The 24,419-nt window shown below is 48.8% G+C and overlaps 1 protein-coding gene across 1 annotated transcript; it reads left to right on the forward strand.

Annotated features, from left to right (window-relative positions):
* Window positions 1-2,242: 2,242 nt before the first annotated feature.
* LOC120677482 (transcription factor LATE FLOWERING-like) lies at window positions 2,243-3,465 on the forward strand. Its single transcript, XM_039958635.1, has one exon. The coding sequence runs from the start codon at window positions 2,452-2,454 to the stop codon at window positions 3,223-3,225; it is 774 nt and encodes a 257-aa protein (XP_039814569.1). The 5' UTR covers window positions 2,243-2,451; the 3' UTR covers window positions 3,226-3,465.
* The last annotated feature ends 20,954 nt before the right edge of the window (window positions 3,466-24,419 follow it).

The raw sequence follows: 24,419 nt of genomic DNA on the forward strand, positions 1-24,419 counted from the left end.
CTTGACTAGTTGTCACATGACTGAAAGTTGATTTTTCTAGGACTATTGATCTATAACTATAAGGTATGGCTTAGATTCATATGAAAAAAAAACAAGACAGCAAGAAACCACAAGGTTGGAATTCGGAAACTACTCCATCACGAATACTTGATGTACAGATCGAAAGATGCAACACAGTATTTAAAACGTAGCTTTCATGACCACTGTTTTCATGTATGAATACATTCATGTATAATTTAAGCCATAGCACAGTTTTGATAGTATGGACCCTCATATATATTCATGTCTCCCTATCTATCTATGTATATAAAATATAGTTGAGAGTTCTAAGTGTTTCACCCAAGTTTGTCCAAAATATCATGTATTTAGGACTGAAAGAAATAGCCTACAAGAACAAGGAAACTAACCAGCTAGTTGTATCAGCAAAATAATCAACATAAAACAAAAAGATCTAGGTACCATTCCTTTAAACCTTTATAAAGAAATATAAATTTCAAGACCACAAAAACTCAACTTGTAAACAGAAGATGCAAGAGGACAAAATTCAGCATCAATTATATCTGTATTTTTTTCATCATTTATTTTTATTTATTGAATTTTCTATATCTTGCACATGAAACCGAACCCGACCATTAAATTCTTCATATATGGTTGCAACTCCTACATTTGACAGCTTTTAAAAGCTGATTAAAACATCTTTACTGATTCCAAAAACAAGAAACTTTATTTACGTGATTTTTCCTATATCGCCTTCTGGTATTGCCCCCGAGAGGGAAATGTAGTGACTCTTGTCTCTTGCCATTGATTTCGTGACTCGAGAGTGAAGCCCTCTCACATGTTCTGTTTGCAACAGTGTTTGAACAAGAACAATTAGTATAACAGTAGATCCAAACTAGCTAGCTTGTCCCTCAGGTCGGCCCGGCTGGAAGGACGTTTCATGGTGCGCACTAGAGGCAAAATGTTTAATTTGTTTTTTCATCAGTGTTTCTGCATAAGTTTCGTGATGATAAAAAGGTGCAATAATGGTAGGACAAGTTATAACCCCCTCCCCTCTAAAAACAATAGGTAAGGTAAAATACATTAAAACTCGAAAATTTTGGCTTCTTTTTCTTAAAAAAAAGCCTTGTAATGCTCGTCAAAATATTTTCCGAGGAACCATTTGCAAACCACATCGTGCCAAGATCAACACTAATGCTCTATATATTGAGCAACCGCGTGAGGGACCTGCTAGCTAGCTACTGCATGATGGAACAGAAACATTTCTCATAGTTTTTTGCGTCTAGGTGCAGGGAACGCTAGCAAGCTAATGATGCCGCCGTCCGCATTAGAACGACGTATTAAGGATCCGTTCATCCGAACCTGTCACTGATTGGCTGATGCATGACGTACGAACGAAGTGGAATACCAGATCGATGGTTAACTTAGCTTGTTGGGGCTGAGACGACCGGCAAGTCTTTTGATAATAAGGAGGCAGTACGTGTAGCAAATTTGCAGAACGAATAATACTTCCTTCATCCTAAATTATTAGTCGTTTTGGTTTTTCTAGATGTATAGATTCAGTTGTGCATCTAGATTTATATTATATCTAGGTACATGGCAAGTCTATGAATCTAAAAAAGCTAAAACGACTAATAATTTAGAACGGAGAGAATATAATAAACCAATTAGGACTTCAAACATTATAATACTCCAAAAAAGAACTTTTCGCGGAATATACCAAAATTCGAACTAATACTACTTTAAATTAAATACACACGGATGCAGTTTGTATTCATTAGCAGATCAGATAGGATATGATGGTACAGTGAAATAACTGTACCGTGGACGCAGAAATCAAGAAAATGGGGGGTATATTTAAGGAAAAACGAAATGTTTGGTCCCATCATATATCCCAACAAAAGAACCCTTCATGGAGATATTTGGGCTGGCTGGACATACAGTCGGCAATTCTTGAAAGGTCCTGAGGTGTCAGAGAACAGATTCCGTGTCTCTGCGAGACATTATCTTGAAACATCATTTTCCGGAAAACAAAAGACAGGGATAGTTTATCTTTAACACATGCTACTTTGTGAAGCCAGAAAAAAGAGCAGCAAGACTCCCCGCAAAATGGAAGAGGAATTAGAGGTTGATGCAAGGGAACACGAGCACTGTGTGGCCTGTCAAGTCCAGAGAGGCCACCTAGCACCCGGCAATCCTCCTATAAATAGGACCCTCACCTTTAGCAACATGGTAACAACACAATCTTCCTTTCATACACATAGGCCTCTCCAGAGAGGCCAGAGTGACAAGCTAGCTAGCTGCTAGCTTTGCAGCACCAGCCAGGCAGCCACTACTCTTTCTCCACCAGCTCCCCGATCCCCTTGACGACCGACCTCTCTCTGGCTCTCTGCACACTGTTCAAGATCAGCTAGCTTCGTTCCCATCCAGTCGAGCTCTTGATCGCGGCCCTGGATGGACTTCGACATGCTGAATTCCCACCCGGAGGCGCAGCTGGAGCTGATGAACGCAATGCTCCAGCTGGAGCAGCTCACGGCGTTCCCTGACCACCACGGCGCCATGATGATGGTGCCCTCGACGCCGCCCCCGTCGCCGCCGTGCATGCAGCAGCAAGCTCATCACCACTTCTCCTCCTCGGTGCCTCATCACATGTCCGCGGGCGGCGCCGCCAACGGCCGCGCCACCTACCACGACCACCACCAGTACTATAGCTCCTCCGCTGTCACGTCCCACGCGTCGTGCAACGGCAGCGCCCGCTCGGAGTACGCGGCGCATCAGGACTACCCTGCCGCCGCCGCCGGCGGAGGAGGAGGCGGGGGCAACGGCGGCATGGACGACGGCGCCACCGCCGTGGGGTCGTCGGCGATGCGGGAGATGATCTTCCGCGTGGCGGCGCTGCAGCCGGTGAACATCGACCCGGAGATGGTGCGCCCCCCGAAGCGCCGCAACGTGCGCATCTCCACCGACCCGCAGAGCGTGGCGGCGCGGATGCGGCGGGAGCGCATCAGCGAGCGCATCCGCATCCTGCAGCGGCTCGTCCCGGGCGGCACCAAGATGGACACCGCGTCCATGCTGGACGAGGCCATCCACTACGTCAAGTTCCTCAAGACGCAGGTGCAGTCCCTCGAGCGCGCCGCCGCCGCCAGCGGCCGCCGCCCGGCGCCACCGGCGGCGGACGACGACGGCGCCGCCGCGCCCTACCCCGGCCGCTTCAGCGGCCAGTGGTAGATCGAACCGATCGTTCGATCGCGCGCGGCCACCCTTCGGCCGGCATGCATATGGCCAAGGTTGTGGTCGTCGATCATGCACTAATCGCCGACTCGCCGTCTCGCCGTCGGACCTGGAGCTTTGCACGTACGCACGTGCTGCGACGAGCCCCCGCGCGTCGGCAGCACGTGTACGATCATATGTTGTGTAAATTAAGAATTTAAGATGCACTTGGCTAGACGCCTTACATTTTTACTACTAGTACTTAGAGATGTTTTTTTACTGCCCTTTCCATGCTTGCGATTATACTACTCTCACAGCACATGCATGCACACATACTATAATAGCTTGTACATTGCACGCATCTCATGTTGTGAACGTGTTAATTTCCATTATATTCGTCGCCACTCGCCAGGCAACATTCTTTTTCTTCCCTTGTCACTTAATTAACCCTAGCTTCCTTTCCTTCTTTGAGATTTGATAACCGGCCGTTTCTTCGTCGTCGCATCTCCCTATAATCTATACTGTCATCAATCATCTCAATGTTTACCGTCTGCAAAAAAAAAAAAGAAGTTTCACCAGCTGTTAAAAAACACCAAGAAAAAACCCAGTCAAATCAAAGATGTCATGATGCTATACATGGAACCGTACCCAGCAGGCTATACCCTCTCATCATACTCGTAGCTGGACAGGGGAGAGAAGATCGAGGACGCGAGCGATCCAACTTTCCGCGCACAGGGCGTGCTTGCACGGCGACGAGCACTGCAAGAAACTGTGCCGCGCTGCATGATCCACCCGCGCGCGCGAAACGGGAAACCTGGCGGCGCCTCGGCGCGCGCGGCCGCGGCCCGGCCTGCCCGCTTCCTCGTCACCCCGGACGCCCGCGCACAGGACCCGGCGCTGTGCGCGCACAGCGGCGCCCCGCCGTGGGGGCGGCGGGAGCGCGCGCCGCCCCGAAGCGGGGCGGCCTGGGCGTCGCTTTCCGGCGGCGAGGCGACTCCGGCCGGTGCGCGACCGTCTCTGGCGCCGGCCATCGCCATGTGCCCGTGTCAGGCTGATGTTAATGCCCCGGCAGTTGGTGTCTGTCTGACTGACTGACTGCCCGTCAGTCCGTATCCTACCCGTTCCGTCCCAGACGAGGCAACGAGGTGGTGTGTCTGCTTGGACTGGACGTACTCCGGTTCATTTCTTTTTAGTTCCATTGAAATGCACGATCCGTTTCAAAAAAAAAAAAGCACGGTCCATTCACCACGGTGTGTTATATATGTACATCCATATATATAAAAATCTGAAAATGAATATTCCAGCCCCTGAACATTTTAAAGGAACAGAAACATTGTTATAATTTACACAAAATAATATTTAGGAGTATAATGGCAACATCAAATATATTTAACTAACGAACATGAAGACCAAAGCATGCGTCATTGCAAACTTGACTAAGGCACTATTTGAGCGAGCGGTAGCTTCTCCAAACGCTCTCCTTCGTGGAGCAGCTCCGCTTGCTAGCCTAGAATAATGTAGAAAGTTGCATTCTCTGATAAGTGAAACCGTTCTATCTGGCCTTCAGCTTCTTGGCCATCAACTAAGTGGGATGTCCAAGGAAAAAAGGGTGGACGACGAAGATGTGTGATGGTGAGATCGGTGCCGATCATGAAGGAGGGCGGTCGGCGCAGGGTGAGAGGCGGGTGCGGCCATCTTGAGGAGGTGTATGTGTCAGCATAATGGGAACGGGGACCCCATGACCCCGGACTTATGCGCGATTAAGGAAGAAGGGGACCCACCAGCCGCGTCAGCCGGCGACGTCAGCCGAGCGCAGCCATGGGCCCTTACGCAGCGCAACCGTCCACGGGAGTGGACGCCCACTAGGGGCGGGCCGGGCCCGACCCGACACGTGAAGCCTGGGAAGGACGCTTCCTTCCCCTTGAAGACACCCGCCTGGTAAAAGATATTTACCAGACGGGAAATCTCGGAGGTTACGGCGCCTCACCGCCGGGCTCGATGCAGAGCTCGAGGGGGTGCGCGGCTTCTCCGTAAGAACATCATGATTACGGGGATGTCGTGCGCTCAGAAGATAAGACGATAGGCGGCGGATAGCTTATCCCTGAGCTATCCATCCCATCGGCTTGAAGATGGACGGTGGCCGGGACCCACCGTCGTTTACCGCGCCCCGTCACGGTAAAACCAGAGCCACCCCGGGGTTGACCGAGGTCACCCCGGACCAAGAGGGTCCGCGGGGCTACCACGAAAATCACCACGCGGCCGCCTCCGACCAGCCCGGATGTCCTCTAGGACACCCCGGAGGCACGAGGGCCGGCCGGACGACCCCGGACCACCCCGAGATGCTAGGGTCCACCCGACAGTGACTACGGCCACCTCGAGACACCCCGGACACTCCGAGGCCACCCCGAAGCGCCTCTGACACTGGCGGGTTCCCCCGAAGCCTGCTACGGCGGGCCCGACAAGATGCCTGCCCACCTGACAAAGGCAGGGCAACCTGGATGACGGCGCCCACCATGCAAAGGGTGCTTTCACACAAGTTAGAGAGAAGCAGAGAAGGCAGTTGTAGTCTATAAATAGAAGGGTCCTAGGACATGTAAAGGGACCGCTCTTTGGGAGATAACTCTTACATTTCGGGCTTGGGCTCCCCATTTCGGATCAGCAAAGAACCAATCACAACACACAGGACGTAGGGTATTACGCCTCCGGGCGGCCTGAACCTTTCTAAAAATCACGTTCTCAACTCGCTTCCTTAAGGGAGATCCTTGCGCGGTTTACACCCCTAGCCAACTCTAAACAGGGGTTCCCTTGAATCCCTGCTAGCGGTGATCACCCACCGTCAGTATGGATGAGAAGGCAAGGCCGATGTGGTGTGGATGGGGCGTGTGGGGGAAAAGCTCAGAAAGCTAAGCTAGGAAGGTTTTGGGCTTATAGTGTAAACCAAGCTTTTTGAGGTTATATGCTTTTGGGGGATTCCTCCATTCGGAAAGCTCATGGATTTCGGAGTTTCCTAGGGAGGCAAAAGTTGCTAAAAAAATCCCTCAAACAAGACTAAGTTATCGGGATGCTGAAAATGCGGGTGACCGTAAGTTTGGAAACTTACGGTCAACCCGTTCGGTCCGCCCCCGTCCATAAGTCCGGATCCCCCCTCCCCTTTTCACTTTCTCTTCCACTCGTTCTTCTCTCTTTCCCTGGCAACGCACGGGCCTCCCCTATCCTGGCGGCGGCGCGCAGCTTCCTTCACGGCGGCTCGCGGGCTGAGCGCTCACGGGGAGTCAGGGCGCAACGGAGTGGCAGCACGCGTGCGCAGGGTCGGAGGATCAGTGCGCGCGAGGCCCGGTCGTGCTTGCTCCGCCACCGCGGTGACCGAGGCTGCCGCGGAGCTTCGGGGACGCAGCGCGCGAGACCTGGCCGTGGGATCTCTGGGGCGGCAGCGCCGCGAGGTCCGGCCGTGGGAGCTCCACCATGGCGGCGCCAAGGTCAGCGGCAAGCCCCGCGCAAGGCTTTTTTTCTTTTCAATTTTTTTCTGAATTTTTTTCCTATTTTTGGATGATTTTTTTTCAGAGCCTTTTTTCTTTTCGTTTGGATGCAAAAAAAAAATCAAAGTTTTTTTCATTTTTAATGTAAAAGTTTTCTCCTTAAATTTTTTTGTTTGTTCTTTGAAAATTTTTTTCCAAACTTTTTCTCGTCAAATTTTTTTCGCATCCTCATTTTTTCCCTTCGAAAAATTTTTTCAGGAAAATTTTTATCACAAAACGACAAAAAAATTACTATAAATGAAAAAATGTAGCTGTCAGAAAATCGACCGTACGGACTCTTTCCGTACGGTCAACCGTAAATTAGCATTCCCCCTAAGTTATGAACCTCATGCTAGGGATGTAAGTGGTGACACCATAGTAAGGGTTAGCTCGCTAGTTTCTTGAAATTGTGTACACATGTGCTTGATATGTTCAATTCCCATGCTACTATACATGCTAGACAAGCTCATGTTACTCTGACTTATGTTCCTTGCGACCTTTAGATTCAGTCGTCACCATCTCTATCGCCATGATATATCCATCGCAGCTGAATTAGCGCTTCTAAAAGTTGACGGGTGTGGCATATATACCGTTGTATTCCGATCCATTTGATGTCAAAGTCACCATAATTAGCAAGGACATGTGGTTCAAACCCAACTGACGATTTGTCACATATTGGCATGTTAGGGAGATTTAGGCTTTAATAATGACAGTACGCATTCAATCCTTTCGCAAAAAGTACAGTTAACGAGCTTAGTTAGGGACAAACGGACAAGTTTAAGGCATGTTTGGATATCTCACTACAAGATTCGTCGTCACTTTTATTCAGAGTTTGCATTTTTCTAATAAAATAAAAATATCTAATCATTTCTAAAAAATCAAAACTAATTCATTTTAAATCAGAAAAATATGAAATTAGTACCAAAATTTTGCTGAAAATATAACCTAGCTATTATTGCTCCATTTGAATTTTAGTTATTCAAAAATCATAGTTATAACTACAAGCACACAAATATTATGAATATAAAAAAATAGATTTGAATAATTGACAAGTATTGTGCCAATAGATAGGTTACATTTTTAGAAAACTTTTAATACCCATTTCATAACTTTTTTATTTAAAATGAATTACTTATGAATTTTATAGTTTAAAATTGAATATTTGTAATTCTCACAAAATGGAAAACCACCTTCAAAACCACATAAGGGACTAAATTTATCCGGTTTGAACAGTTGGATGGCCTCTGTTATCCGGTTTCGTAGTTGAAAGTTGAAAATCAGACTTTTGTGATAATTCGAAGGTGTAAAGTGGATTTTTTTCCTAGGTATTTTATACACTGAACATATTATCCGACCTGGTCAGCAATTGCTCGACACTGATTCGTAAATGCTCTCGGTAAAGCTTTCAGGTAGGCCTACCACCTTCGGCCATTAGAGCCAAAAGTTATGCTAAGCAGTTGACATCTGTTCCGGCAATCAAGGATTAACTGGGTCAGTAATCACGACCGTCAATCAAGCTGAGCAGTTGACATCTGTACAGATACCCACCGTACGATGATGCGTACATATCCTCTCTCGTACACTATTCATGCAAGCGCCACACACGTTCACGATTTCAGTCACACCGTTCTCTGTCTAGACCGCCCCTGACGCGCACGTCGCCAGCCGACCCGGAACCTTCTGAGTTCTGACCGATCGAGTGGCTCCGGCACATGCAAGTACAGGTGAAAAATAGAGACGTTGGCACACCCTGATCCGAGCGGCGACGGCGGCGGCGGCCAATGCTCGCCGTGGAACCGCGATGATGCCGCGAGAAGACCGGGGGCGCGCGAGGCGATCCGCCACCACAAGATCCCAGGCCTTGTACATGTGCCGCCCCCGTCGCAGCCATGTGCCGGGAACTCGCTTGGCCTGCCCGGCCGGGCCTCTCGACAGATGGACCTGTCGCGAGACCGACGTGCTCAGGTCAGTCCACCCCGTAAGGCCGTCGTCGACGACGAACCCTCGTCTGGTACCTTAATTCACTGAGCGAGCTCTCCTGGGATTTCACTGGCGAAGAGGAGAAATCTTTTCGGCTGCCTGTCGGCAGCCACAGCTCGGAGCTCGTCAGCGTCACCCTGCCGTCGCGTCAGCCGATACGTGCCCCTCGGGCTTCTTCAGGAGAGGAACACGGGAAGGAAAAAAACGCGTGCTCTGAACCTGCTGCGTCCGGTCTACCACCACAGTGCACGGGATACGCGATGCGAGACGAGACATCCCCATCAGCGAGAAAAGCTGGGGGGAGAGCGTCGGATCGGGCCTCGTTGTCCCGCGGGGCGCGCGCCCACCACGGCCGCCGGCGTCCGGCGAACAGGTCGCGGGGAATGAAGGGCACGTGTCGCGCGACGGCGGGGGCTGGCTCCGCTCCGGCCCCACGGCGGCAAGATCTGGTGTGGCCTCCGACGGATCCAGAGCGCCCAGGTGCACCCTCCCGGGCCCCGGCGCCGAAGACCGCGGGCGCTGGCCGATGGCACCGGGTCGGCATCGTCACGCGCGCGCGGGCGCCGCCCAGCAGCCGTCCTACTCCGCCGGCCCGGCCCGATCCTACCAAAAACCTCCCTCTCCAACAAAGCTGGCACCTTCGTTCCATGTTCCATCGGCCGGCCCAAGCTAGCTAGCTTTGATTGGTTTCTCATTGCCCCATCATTGGGGTGGTCATCGCTTTTCTTCTTTCTCCGGCGACGTTGTTTTCCGCCATGGATTCGGTTCCGGCCACCACAGACATGCGCCGGATCCTGTGTGCGTGTGTGTGGTGTGCAGTCGGCCGGAAAAGGGAAATTGTTGGCCAGGGTGCGTGCATGAACCTAGCCTCCTTCCTTCCTCGAGTGCCTGACCGTCGACCACCATGCATGAGCATGACCCTGTGCGTGGTGCCAACATGTTGGCATCGCGTGTGGGGAGCCCACACTGACCAGTGTTTTTGTTCCGCGTACAGGTGTGAGCGTGGTTATCCGTTATCCTGCGTGTCTCATCTCTCGTGACAGGAAGCCCCTGTCAACCAAATCGGGACTCAACCCTGCCCAGGACATGCCGGTCTCGGGCTCGGCCTGTCCAGCCCGGCCGCGACGTGGACGCGACGCCCGACGCTTGCCGGCCGGCGAGCTCTGCGCAACCGGGAGAGCGATCGCTCGGGCGCGTCAGATCGCGGCCTGCCGGCCTCCAGACAGGGACAGCGGCGTCCCTGACGGGACGGGACCCCTGCTGCCCGCCGCACAGCACGCATGCGCTCCACGACCCGATCGCCACCCAGAACGGCCGGCCGGTGAGGCGCGCGGCAGCCGGAGGGCAAGCTAGCGCGGCGCGAGCCAACGACGACGGCGAGACGAGGGATCGGTGTCACGGCACACATGGGGGGCCGGGGCAGAGCCCCACGTGTACGTAGAGCCAAAATCGCGGCGAGATACGCACAGGGCGGGGAAACCCGCGGGAGAGAAGGGGGGGATAACGTGACGACGTCGCGTCGGAACGTGCCCGGCCGGCCGGCCGGGCGGCGCCATCCCCGTGCACAGGGCCCGGCCGAGCGACACCTGAGCGAGAGATGCGGGCGCGCGGGAGGGGTATGGAGGAAGACACCAAAGCTTCCTGTCCCCGGCCAGCCCTCGCGTTATCGCCGGCCTTGGCGCGGCGAGGCCGACCCCGGGGCGGTCTGTGGCCGGACACGCGCGCGCGCGGGTGACGAGACCCGGTACCGAACCCGGCCACGCAGGGGCGGAGCCGTGCCGACGGCCACATGGGAGGCGGGGGTGGGCCGGCGGCGAGATGGCGCCGGGCGTTTGGGTGGCTAGCTACTGCTAGTTCGTAGGGCGGCGGCCGGGCAGGCCGGGCCCGCCCAACTGGCGATCGGAGGGATCGCGACGCGGGTCGGGGCGGTTGGACGGGACGGGAAGGCTCTCTCTTCCGCGGGTCGTGATCAGGTCGTTGGACGGTGACTGAATGGGAAGGGAACGTGGTCGCGTGCCCGACGGCTAGGTTGCTGTAGGTCACCAACGGTATGGTGTACCGACCATTAGGGTACTGTGTGGTTTTTGGCTCTTCAGTCTTCACCCTGAATGTCCGTTTGCACCCATGGTTTCGACTTTCGACCGCCTCTGGCCATGCACCAATTGGTGGACTGTTGTGTTTCTCTTTTTTTTTTCCTTATCAAAAACCATTTGGTGAGCTGTAAACAGTGAAGGGCTCCGCAGTAATCTCACCGTTCTTGCCTTAGCTTGTGCATGTTAATTGTAGGAATTCTTCAGAGAGATCTGTTGTTTTTTTTCCTTTGTTTTTACAATGACGCGGCGATTTTGTCGTGGTGTTCATGCTCCAAAGAACAATGACGCGGCGATTTTGTCGTGGTGTTCATGCTCCAAAGACCTATGCAGATGTGTGCACTTTAGCCAGCCCAAGTGTTTCCCCGGCAGGTAAGTGGCCTCTTTCGCTCGCTGCCCATCCTTATCTGCTTCTACAGTAGAGAGAGGCGAACACGAGGCGATAAGCTTTCTGGCGCGATTCCGCCGGCCCCTTTCCTCTCCAGTGGCCGGATGGGCGCCGGAGAGGGAGGGGGCGGCCAAATCGACGTGCGGACTTGTATAGATTAGATGTCTGTATATACCAAGGGTTGCTCGCTGTCGTCGGCGGCGGTGAAGCTAGTTTGCCGCGAGCGGTGTTGATGTTTGATCTGCTCAGTCGGCCAATAAATTTCTTCTTCAACCTGGAAGATGATCCGTCCATCTTCATCGGTGAAGTCTGGTTGAGGTTAGTTTGCCTCTCTTTTGGTTCTGCCGGAAGGTTCCTGTCCCTATTCTTCTTCGATTTGGTTCAGCTGAAGCCATGGATGGTGAATCCTCTGCGGCCTGTTTTCCTCCTCCTGGTGGTTGCTTGTGGTGGCCTTGTGGAGTGGTGGATCTTTTGTCTTCACTGCTGCTTCTTTGGTGGTCCGTTTGGATGCTGCTTCGGCGTCCTCATGGACTATGGTGAAGTCAGCGCGAGTGGTGTAACGAATATGACATCATTTATGTCATTTCGAGTGATTTTGGTGATCGTATGACAACGCAATCAATGGGGCTAACAAGTTTATTAAGTAAATCTTTTTAGGTCCCAAAAATGTATTAAAAAGAGTTAGCAAAGAAAAACATGAAGAAAGAACTCAAAGAAATGCTGAATTGCACGAGTTATACAAAAATCAGTAGCACCGGTTCTTCCTATGACTCTGCACCGGACCTTCCGATAAGCATCGGTTTAACCGACACTCAAAACTTATTCAAATGAGATGGACTTTAGCATAATATTGTAGATAATTTCACAAGCTTTCCAAAGAGTACAATATCATCGAAATCGGAGTTTCGAGTAAAAAGTTACGGTGAAAATACGGAGAAGCTGATTTCTGTGTGGCACCGGTTGAACCGATGTCTATCACCAGTTATTTCGATGCTCAAAATTTGATCAAATGAAATGGACTTTATCATAATCTTGTAGAGAATTTCACAAGCTTTCCAAAGAGTACAAGATCATCCAAATCGGAGTTCGGAGTAAAAAAGTTATGGCCAAAATACGAAGCACCTTGAAACTGATTTCTATAAGCACCGGAAATTCCGATGCTACAAAAAGGCCATCGGTGCAATGCCCGTACTATTGTCCAGAGAGCAAGTTTTTTACCCCAAAAAATTCCTTTAGCACCAGAAGTTCCGATGCTACCACCAGATATTCAGATGGTACCATTTTTCAACTGCAGAACTCGTCAGAAAGGCCCAACGGCTAGTTCAAGCTATAAGTGACCGGAAGAACCGATGCCTTTGCACCGGAAGTTCCGATGCCTACGTAGAAATGTGCCCAACGGCTCTAAATGGCTAGTTTAAGTTGGATGCCTATATATATATATATGTGTTCCTCCGACCATTTGAAGCTTGCTGGAGTCCCAAGACATCTCATACACACCCAAGAACACCTCCAAACCATACAAGACCTCATTGATCATATCATTAGGTTTTAGCACTAACTTTGTAAAGTGTGAGTGCTAGATTAGCTCCTGAGTGAGTGAACAAGCAAGGTTAAGATCCTTGTGGCTGATTCTAGAGTGAACCACACTTGTATTACGGTGCGCCGACCCCTTGTAGCAATTGGTGGCTCGCCGGCAAGTCAACGACCCTCCAGTTTGGTGTGGAGCGGCGTCGATGATATTGTGCGGGGGACGGAGACCCCTCCTTCGTGGGCAATCTCCCTTAGTGAAGATCGGGATTAAGGTGATCGTGATTGTGTTCATGGAAGAGACTTGAATACCGGGAAGCGATACTCTTTGTGAGTGCTTCAACAACGTGGACGTAGGGGCGCTTTTGTGGCAATCCGAACCACGGGATAAATCCTCGTATCGAGAGTTAGCTTCCTCTCATTCCTCTCTTTAAGCTTCTGCATTTCATATTGCAACTTGTGTACCTTTGCCTTCTTAGTGTAGTATCTTACTAGGATTGGTTATAGGTTACAAAACTCTTTTGGGATGAGGGTTATACACTAAGGTGAACCATAGTTGCACATCTAGATAGCTTGATTTAGTTTAAGTTTTGTGCAAACTAGTTGGAGCTATAGGTTAAGATTTTTAGAGTGACTAATTCACCCCCTCCCCCTCTTAGGCTAGAGCACCCGATCGCTTTCAATTGGTATCAAAGCCGGGACTCACTTCTCTCACAAAGAAAGTCAATTTTATTGGCAAATTTGTGTTTACCGGCTCATTAGATCGGTAGGCTTCACCGCCTAGTGAGTTAGCTCTTATGGGGAAAGGATGGATCCTTTTATACCCGCTCCACGGTTCGATGGCACGGGCTTCCAATGTTGAAAGATTTTAATGCAAGCCCATCTCCAAGCAACGGGCCTAAATATTTGGAGAGTAGTGAGTGATGGCATGAAAAAGAATGGTGGCCAACAAGAGAGGCAACATGATGTCACCGCTAAATGCATAATCTTATTTTCTCTTAGTGACAATGTGTTCAATCGTGTTTATTCTTGTGAAAATGCTAAAGAGCTATGGAAGACGATCATTGAGAACCTTGAGGGCACGGAGGATGTTGCCAACGAAAGATATCATGTTCTCATTGATAAGCTTAATAGGTTTAAACAACTTGATGATGAGAATGCTGAATCAATGTACTCACGTTTGAACACTCTTATGAATGAGATTAATTCCTTAGGTGTGAAGCAAATTGAAGACTTGGAACTCATTCGCAAGATTCTTCACTCACTACGAAGGCCGGACTATGATTTGGTGACCACAATTCTATATGAGAAAGAGCTCGACACAATGACACCAAATCAAATCCTCAACAAGGTGATCGCCCATGAGCTACGCAATGACATCAAGGCAAAAGCGACATCTTTTTCACCAACACATAGCGCACTTGCATGCAAACACCTCAAGAAGTTGAAGAAGATGGCCGTCAAAGGTAGCTCAAGTGATGAGGAAGAAAAGGATGCAAGAAGCTCCTCAAATGATGAAAAAGAGCCAATGAACCCCAACCTCTACAAGCAAGTAAAGAAGATGAACAAATCCTTGAAGGAAATCAACACAATGGGGTATATGGTCTTCCTCAAAGATGGGCCTCACCATCAACTTATGAAGGTTGAGAAGAAGTTCAAGAAGAATAAGCAAAAGAAGAAGAAAAAACCCAAGCATGAATCATATGCCGTATTTGGTGAATGGGTAAGTGGCGGTGAAGAATCAAGTGCAAATTCAAGTGATGAATAAAATAAGAAATTCACCATCCGCATGGGATCATCATCCAATACTTGCTTTATGGCCAAAGGTATGGATAGAGATGTAAGTGATGATGACTCCGACTTTCCTTCAATTGATGAACTTCTTGACCTTGTTCATGAGCACCAAAAACTCATTAAGAAGCAATCAAAAGAAATTAAAAATCTTAATGCTCTCAATGATCTAAATGTTTCTCTTGCTACAAATTTTGAAGAATTAATGTGAAAATTCAAATTGCTTAGCAAGAAGCATGAAGAGCTCAAATTCAAATTTGATAGCATTCATGATACAAATGACTCTTTGGAAATGAAGCAAGTTATCCCTTGTGCAATTCCTATCTCTAGGGTAGATGCTTCAACTTCTTGCATTGATTTAATTGATGAATCTTATTCTAACCCTTGCAATGAGAAATGCAATGAGAATGTTGTTGTAGAATCATGTGATGATCTCATTGCCAAGAAGAATGATGAGCTCAAGCAAGAAGTGGAAAGGCTCATGAAGGACTTGTATAGATTGAAAGGCAAAGTCATAATGAGCAATGTCCAACCTTCTCAAGATAACCGTGAAGACATGGTGAAGAAGTTTGAGAAGGGGTCCACCGTGACTTGCTCAAAGTGCTACAAAGAAGGCCACAAGTACAACAAGTGTCCTCGACCAAGGAAGAAGCTTTCGGATGAGAAGAACAAAAAGAAGCTCACAATCAAGAGTTCTCTCATCTACACCAAGCCCAACCGGAGGAACAAAAGCAATAGCACCTCCTATGTAATCAAAAAGAAGACCAATGGCAAGGTGGTTGCTCACAAGATTGGGAAAAAGAAAAGGAGTTGGAATAAGTCCATTTGGGTGCCCAAGGACATCATCACCAATATGAAGGGGGCTCAAATGGTGTGGGTTCCAAATGAGACTTGAAGCCCAAGAATGGCTTCGGGATATTTGGAGGCTTAGCTTACAAGTTAAGCTCACAACTTGAACATTTGTTGCCCATGTCTCCCCTAAGTTTATCCACAACTTGGACATTTGTTGCCTATGTCTCCCATAAGTTTATCTTTTGTAGTCTCACGATAGAGTTAACACTCTAAGAGAATGTTATTCACGATCAATGTGAATAAACAATTCTATAAGAGTGATTAGATAAATTGTGCTTTCATGCATATTGAGCCATACTCTATTGAACTTAAATGCTCATATCTAAGTTCATAGGCTATGTGCTCATACATTTGCTAAGTCTTGGTGTACCAAGTGCTCATCTTCTAATGACTTCAATTGTGGCAACTCACTTTTATTTGGTACTACAAGGTAAACAAAGGATCCCCAAAGGTATGCAAGATTCTAAATTCATTCAATTGGTATCATTATCAAGTTTTTATTTTTAGAGCTACCTCCGTGCATGATATGATCTAAGCTTTCTAGTTATAACATCTAGTTGTGCACTTGATTTTTACATTATCATTTTGTGCACATACTTATGGAAAGCTTAACTCATGTCATGCTAGTTTTGTGATTTTGTGATCAACCATAATAAATTTTCAATTGGTATCTTCATTGATATCATACAATTGAATCATAAGTCATGAAACTAACTCCCTAGACTATTAATCTTCTCTTGAGCTATATTATTTTCAAGACCTTTTAGGTGCAAGATCTTTTAGGTGATTTGATTCCAAAGGGGGAGAAATGTGGATCAAAGCAAGGCATGTTCCCAACAAAGGGGGAGAGATGTTCCCAAGAAGGAAAAGTATATTCGAAAGGGGGAAAATACCGACTGGATCAAGTCAACATATGAGAGAAGAGTAGCAAATAGGGGGAGAAACAGAGGGGGATCATGATTTTAGGGGGAGGCCAAACTGTCATTGGATGGTGGTAAGCATCCAAGCAAGTGTAAGTAGTTTAATTTGTCAATTTTTAAAAAATTTATGCTTGCTTTGGTTGTGTTGTCATCAATCACCAGAAAGGGGGAGATTGTAACGAACATGGCACCATTTATGTCATTTCAAGTGATTTTGGTGATTGTATGACAACGCAATCAATAGGACTAACAAGTTTGTTAAGTGAATCTTTTTAGGTCCAAAAAATATATTAAAAAGGGTTATCAAAGAAAAACATGAAGAAAGAACTCAAAGAAATGCTGAATTGGACGAGTTATGCAAAAATCAGTAGCACCGGTTCTTCCAATGACCCTGCACCAGACCTTCCGACAAGCATCGGTTTAACCAACGCTCAAAACTTATTCAAATGAGATGGACTTTAGCAGAATCTTGTAGATAATTTCACAAGCTTTCCAAAAAGTACAAGATCATCGAAATCGGAGTTCCGAGTAAAAAGTTATGGTCAAAATACGGAGAAGCTGATTTCTGTGTGGCACCGGTTGAACCGATGCCTATCACCAGTTATTCCGTTGCTCAAAATTTGATCAAATGAGATGGACTTTAGCAGAATCTTGTAGAGAATTTCACAAGCTTTCCAAATAGTACAAGATCATCCAAATCGGAGTTCGGAGTAAAAAATTATGGCCAAAATACGAAGCACCTTGAAGCTGATTTCTATAAGCACCGGAAATTCCGATGCTACAAAAAAGGGCATCGGTGCAATGCCCGTACTATTGTCCAGAGAGCATGTTTTTAACCCCAGAAAGTTCCTTTAGTACCGGAAGTTCCGATGCTACTACTGGATATTCCGATGGTACCATTTTTCAGCTACAGAACTCGTCAGAAAGGCCCAACGGCTAGTTCAATCTATAAGTGACCGGAAGAACCGATGCCCTTGCACCAGAAGTTCTGATGCCTACGCAGAAATGTGGCCAATGGCTCTAAACGGCTAGTTCAAGTTGGAGGCCTATATATATGTGTTCCTCCAGCCATTTGAAACTTGTTGGAGTCCCAAGACATCTCATACACACCCAAGAACACCTCCAAGCCATACAAGAGCTCATTGATCATATTATTAGGTTTTAGCACTAGCTTTGTAAAGTGTGAGTGCTAGATTAGCTATTGAGTGAGTGAACAAGAAAGTTGTGGCTGGTTCTAGAGTGAACCCCACTTGTATTACGGTGCGCCGGCCCCTTGGAGCAATTGGTGGCTCGCCGGCAAGTCAACGACCCTCCGGCTTGGTGTGGAGCGGCGTCGACGATATTGTAAGAGGGACGGAGACCCCTCATTCATGGGCAATCTCCCTTAGTGAAGATCGGGATCAAGGTGATCGTGATTGTGTTCACGGAAGAGACCTGATTGCCGGGAAGCGATACTCTTCGTGAGTGCTTCAACAACGTGGGCGTAGGGGTGACTTTGTGGCAATCCGAACCACGGAATAAATCCTCATATTGAGAGTTCGCTTCCTCTCATTCCTCCTTTTAAGCTTCCGCATTTCATATTGCAATTTGTGTGCCTTTGCCTTCTTAGTGTAGTATCTTGTTAGGATTGGCTATAGGTTGCAAAACTCTTTTGGGATGAGGGTTACACACTAAGGTGAACCATAGTTACACATCTAGATACCTTGATTTAGTTTAATTTTTATGCAAACTAGTTGGAGCTATAGGTTAAGATTTTTAGAGTGCCTAATTCACTCCTACCCCCTCTTAGGTTAGAGCACCCGATCGCTTTCTGTGGGTTCCTCCTGTTTCTTTGCGAAAGCGGAGGAGTTTGCGGCATCCCCATGGGTGCTGGCTCCCCTGTGAGCTTTTACTTTCGGGTTGGCGGCTCCGTCGCTGGCTGCGGAGCTTATTTCCGGTCACCGGTTTCGGTAATGGCGGATTTGTTTGGTGTCTTTCTTTTTCTTCGGTGGCAGAAAGAAGAAGATGGAAGACACAAGAAAGAATGAGTTTCTCAACTTCGCCTGTAGGAGTGTTAGCCGCCGTTCTCTAGGCTTCTATTCTCGAGTTTATTGCTGGGTGTTTGCCTGTGCACACCGAGTGTTTGCCTATGCGGCCTTCTATTCGAAACGTCATATAAGTCTGGAATTGAGAATTTAGACTACACAAGATTTTTTAGAATATCAGATTGTATTCCAGCGTGCTTGTAATCTGATGATGTACTCAACTATAGCCTAATATATTCCTTTTTTCGGCTAAAAAATATGTTTCCCGGCAGGTTGTGCGTGTTACAAGCTCCTTGTGAAGGGATGTCGCATGTGTGGCTTGTAAATTCCTTGCTGCGTTGAGCCAGTAATTGTACTCTCAGCTTGCTGGATTTTTTCAAAAAAAATAAAAAAAGTGTTGAGATATAGAAATAACAAATTTCTAACAAATCATATGCACAGCTTTCTGGCTTGAAATTTGTTATTTTTATATCTCACAAACGAAGTCGAGTTTGGACAAGATATTTTACAAAATTGTGTATCATCGTATCATCTACATGTGTGCTTTTTTGGTGAATTTAGACGATTTATTTGCCGTGGTTTGCACTGTTTTTCATGAAGTTGTGGGCGTATCTAGTGCAAACCATAACCTTCGTGAAAATCCGTGCAAACTATGGCAAAAAATCATCTAAATTCACTAAAGAAATCACATATGTGGGAGATATGATGATACACAAACTTATAAAATATCTTGTCTAAATTTTACTTCATCTATGAGATATAAAAATAACAAATTTGTAACAAATCATCCGAACAGCTTTCTGGTTTGAAATTTGTTATTTTTATATCTCACAAACGAAGTCGAGTTTGGACAAGATATTTTATAAATTGTGTATCATCGTATCATCTACATGTGTGATTTTTTAGTGAATTTAGACGATTTATTTATCGTGATTTGTACGAGTTTTCACGAAATTGTGGTTTTCACCAGATTCCCCACCAAATGAGTCCAAAGTCTTTGGAGCTAGGGGTCTCTCTCGGCAGTAGTAAGCGGCCCACCCTCTCTTGCAAGCTCCTCAGCCCACGGGCTTTAGCAGAAGCGGCTCGGCCTGTGGAGGGGATTCACAGCGGGCCGAAAAGACGCACTTAGCCGAACTCCAGCATCGAAAACAGGCCAATGGCCCAAGGAAAACGGAAGAAAAGTCGGCCTGGCCAAGCCATGCCAAACTAACTCCAATGCAGCACGGCGGCAGTGCCCACTGCCCACGGGCCCACCTTCACTTTCAAGGCTTTTCAGGCCATGGGCTTTAGCAGAAGTTGCTCCGCCTCAACGAGGGCCTAGAAGATGCAGTGAGCCAAAAACTCCCGCGGGCATGTTCCAGGGATACGAAGAAGAGCACAACTGATGGGATGAAAAGGTCACAGAGGGACGGAAAAGATCGGCAACGCGGCTTTGCATGGCGCTGAGGCATGCAAACTCACCTAGGGCTTGATTAATTGGCTGCGTGATCCTAGCCTGGCTCGTATCTGTGAGCCAGGCTCCTGTGAGCCAGGCTGGGTGTATGCAAATTCTCGTGTTTGGTTGTGCGTATGTGTTCAGCTTGGTTGAGAAGAGAAAGTGTTTTGGTTATGTGTCATGTCGCATGAAATAAGATTAGAAAAAATAAATGATTTGATAATGTTTAGCTTATGGAGTTGTGTTTTAATGATTGTAATTTACCTTTGTAAAGCTTAATCTAGTTTAAAATATATCAATATTATTTAACATATGCTAATTATGTACTAATAACATCATTAGTATGCTAATGCCTAGCTCCCGCAAGCCAGGCCCGCTAGAAACGGCCGATTCCGGCGTTTCCAGCGAGCCAGGCCCTGCCCCTGTGCGGCCATCCAATCATTCACTGCATGCATCCGGAGAGCCTGGATGGCGCCCCCTATTTGTTCGAAAAACAAGCTGTTCACCGCGCTTCATTCTGACAGTATTCATCATTACACTGACTGGCATGGCTTGTTTTGCAGATGCACAGCAGTAAGGCCACCCACAACGGTCCTAGCTAGTGCTAGCTACGTCGCCGGCTCAAACAAGCTCGGCACAGTACCGGCGGGGGCGTGGCGAGCGTGTCTGAGAGAGGAGACGGCATCGGCAAGCATGCGCGCTAGCGCGGAGAGAGTCGCTAGCGACTACTGTGCAGGCACTGTTTATCGATTAAAAAAATTAAATCGCCGGTAAATCGTCGACCACTGCGGACGCCCTAATCGTCATAAGCGAGCGTCTTGTATTGAACCTGAGCGCTGTTTGGCTTGAATTTAACCCGTGCATGATTTGCAGCATCTGGTGTGGGTTGAGCGTGCGAGTGCCAAAACCGTGCCGAAACTGAACAGCCCTCAATCACAAACTCGCCCTCGATCGGTCGGTCCAGAATTCAGACAGGCCGTAGACCTCGCTCTCGGTCACGACCCCCGCCCCCCCCCCCCCCCCCCCCCCCCCCCGCGCCGGCTGGCAAGGTTCGTTCAGGGAAAGAGTTGGTTCTCCAAGAGTGCCCAATAAATCCCTCCAATAATCAGTTTTGGGCAAAAAATCGAAAAACAAAGGTCCAATAGTGCCCAATATCTGTTCCCAAATTTTTCATGTGCCCAATAACAGAGCTATTCTGAGCCAAATTTACTCTCCTCTCTGCACTCCCAATCTCTCCGTGAGAAAAAAAAAGGGCCACGTGGATGGAAGATGGAGGGGCAAGGAGGTGTCGTGCCTTTTTTTCCGCGAGAAATAAAACTGTTGGTACGTTACTATTTTTGCTGGTTTGGCAAATTTTAAGGCACTATTGGAGAGGTGGGTATTTTCCATGCCTAAATTTTTTTTAGCAAGGTCCCAATATACATATGTTGGAACTAGAAAATTGAGCACTCTTGGAGATGCTCTTGGCCAAGTTCTGTTTGGTTACTTGGCTTAAAGTAGCCTGGCTAGCTTTTGCAACCAGGCTAGCTCAAGCCTGTCTCCAGTATGCGTTTGGTCTATGTTTGGTTACTTGTACAAGTGAAGCCTGATTTAGTTATGGTGTGTTTGGTTTTATGCATAACCTGGGTGGCATCACCTCCTCTCTCTAACCGGTGAGTCACTGGCCTGTCACCTCTCTCTGTAGCCTTGTTCCCTTCCGCCGCCGATGAGCCACCGTTGCTGCCATGGCAGCCAACTCCATCGAGAAGCTCTGGATCTAACTTCAGTAACTTGTAGCTAATCAAATCAACTTTTCTCACACTGAGCCCTATCCAATCGTGCTTTTCCTCCACTGAATCAAACTTCTGCCAACCAAAATCACTAGCATCCAATTGGAGTCACAAATGCAAAAATCGGTCAAACAAAGGTGAGGGATTCCTCCGAGCTAGCAACGAACAGGCATGTGCAGCCATCAAGAAGCAGAGGCCCGGAGAGAGAAGATAGATGCGTAAAGTTGAATCAGATCAACAAAAATCAAAGGGGGGAAATCGAGGAAGACAGATCGGGCGCCCTCAATCGATTGAATCGATTAATCAAAATCAAAATCAAAATCATCGATGGAGGCAGGGATGCATCAGCCGACGGTACCCGCGCCCCTCGCGAGTCGCGACCAAAGGAAATGGCAGGGGCACGTCGGTGATGGCTTTTAGGGAGCGACGACACGGGAGGCGGGAGGCGGGAGGCGCCCTACTCTGCATAGTCACCTACCTCCTCGACTACCTCAACAAGTCACCCTCTCCCTGGGCCGAGGCCAAGAGACAGCTACTCGACGCGGGGCCTCGTTGTCGGTCGTGCGGGGGAGCTCCGCTGCGGGGTCTCACAGCCGGGCGTAGGGGGGTGCTCTGCTGCGGGGTCTTGCCGCCGGCCGTGCGGGGAGCTCCGCCGTGGAGCCTTGCCGGCGGTCGCCGCCAGACAGTTGGCACGTTGCGAGTTGCGAGCTTGGTGGCGTCGCAAGAGCGGAGCGGCGAACAGCAGTTGGCACGGGAGGTGAGCGGACAGCGCGCGGAGCCTGGCCCGAGATATGCGACCGAATCGGCCGCATAAGCGAAGCCAGGCCACGGGCCTCATTTTGCACAATGGAGGCCTGGCTCCGGGCTTCATTCAGCCAACCAAACATGGCCTGCTTGTACTACTAGAGCCTGGCTGGCCTTTATGCACCCAACCAAACAGTCCCCCTGAGTCTCTGACGATGGGTGAGATGGCCTCTCTCTCTAGCGCAACGCCAGGGGACTAGCTACAGTTAAGACGCTCCTGTTTTTCAGTCTACCATCGTGATCGGAACACTGAACCCAGACCGGCACAGGAAGGGCCGGCCGGGGTCCCAAATCGTCGGCGCGCGGCCACGGTCGGCATCACACGTCGCCAGGGGTCCGTGTCTGGCTCGTGCTGTAGTAGATCGCAGCAGTAACGTGGTGCCAGCTTCGCAGTCGTAGAGCGAGGTGCTCTGCATTTGATAGGAGCGGCGCACCACCAGCATGCAGCAAAGGCGGAGTACGGTGTACGCCTCCCCATACGGGTACGCGTCACGTATTGAATTGCGCGACGCGTACGCGCGACCTGACCGAGGCGGATGGGGATGAGACCCCCCGCGCCCGTGAACCAACTGTGGCGGGAGCACGGCACCGCCGGCCGGCGGCGGCCCCCGTGTTGGTGTGGCCTGCCTTCCCGCCCTTGCCGGCTCGCGCACGCAACACAGCTAGCGCCGTGGTCGCCGCGCCATGCCCGACGGCTGCCGGCGGCGGCCCTGCGTGACCAACCCGGGCGCCGCGGTATTCAAGCGGCACTTCATTGGCCACCCAACGCCGCCGCCACCGCGCTGTCGATTTGTCCCTGGATCATACGCGCACGTGCCGCCAAAATCTCCGGACGTTGCCAACGCGCTCGTAGCGTGGTCAGGGTTTACGTTACCGGTCCGACTAAACCGGCGGGCCCGGTTCCGGTATACAGTCCGGTTTAGCCGGAAACCGGTCGGAATCGGTTGAATTCAAAAGCCGATGTGCAACTGGTTCGGACCGGTTTACTGGTCGGTTGGACTAGTTTACCGGTCGATTTGGCCGGTATACCGGTGGTTTAAAATAATTTTCCGGCGGTTAAAAAATAGATCCCGGTATGAAATAAAAGGAAATTTTGGCATGAGCTATGCACATATTAATGTAAATAATCACACAAAAAGCAAGAATTTATAATCATGCATACAAATACAATAGTAATAAGCGTGCATACAAATACCGAGTCATACACTTATACACATCAAATAAGAGTTCAATGTAGGAATGGGAAGACCCCCATTTAGGACGCGGTTTGGTATTCGGCGGTGGACATCAAAGCGATACCTCGCACTCTAAGCAGCTCAGCCTTGTAGTGTTGCCAAGTTTGACCCGTCCACGCCGATGTTGTTTGTCATTCCTGAACTAACATAGTATAAAAATGGTGGTCTTTTCATTCGTACACCCATCTCGTCGGTGGGTGCATGCTGATGTCAGGAATGGGGTAGTGAAAAGAGTGACTGGAATCGCTGTAGGAGGAAGAAGAGTACTGTGGAGTGTCGTAGTCCGTCAGTCCACATGTTCTCCTCTGCGATTGCGGTGCTCCATGGTCGGTGTCCTGAGTAGCATGTGTGAACTGAGTCTCTCCTGCAATCAACCATATATCATAATTAGTAGTCAATACTCATAGTCAGAAATATGTGTGTATTTGTATGTGCAATATATACCTGTGAAACGAACACCATGAGCACCACTACCAGCATCAGCATCAGCACCGTCACTATCATCACTATCATCGGCCGAGGTGCTATCCTTGGACTCCTGATACGGAGGACTACGCTCACCTTCGCCATCATCAGTCTCGGTGTCGCTGCTTACTGGTTTTGCTGTTCTTTTGCCTTTTCGACGCTTCGTGTCACCCTTTGTAGGCCCCTTCTGCAACTTCCTTTTCCCTAGGTGAGTGTCACCCGCATTTTTACGTGCCCAATCGCTTTGGAGTGCTTGATCCGAACACCATCCACCAGGACGATGCATGTGCAACCGAATATGTAAGCAATATATTCGAATAGAGAAAATAGCAATGTCATACGGAGTAACTCTTACATGGGGATGTCTTTGGGTCCATCGCCATCCGCATTGCCATTTCACTGCCATACTCGCCAACC

This window comes from Panicum virgatum, chromosome 6N (assembly GCF_016808335.1).
Source record: "Panicum virgatum strain AP13 chromosome 6N, P.virgatum_v5, whole genome shotgun sequence".
NCBI classification, from domain to species: Eukaryota; Viridiplantae; Streptophyta; class Magnoliopsida; order Poales; family Poaceae; genus Panicum; species Panicum virgatum.

Bases quoted from the DNA above. Each gene is read 5' to 3' on its own strand.
- LOC120677482 (XM_039958635.1), top strand. From the start codon at position 2,452: ATGGACTTCGACATGCTGAATTCCCACCCGGAGGCGCAGCTGGAGCTG.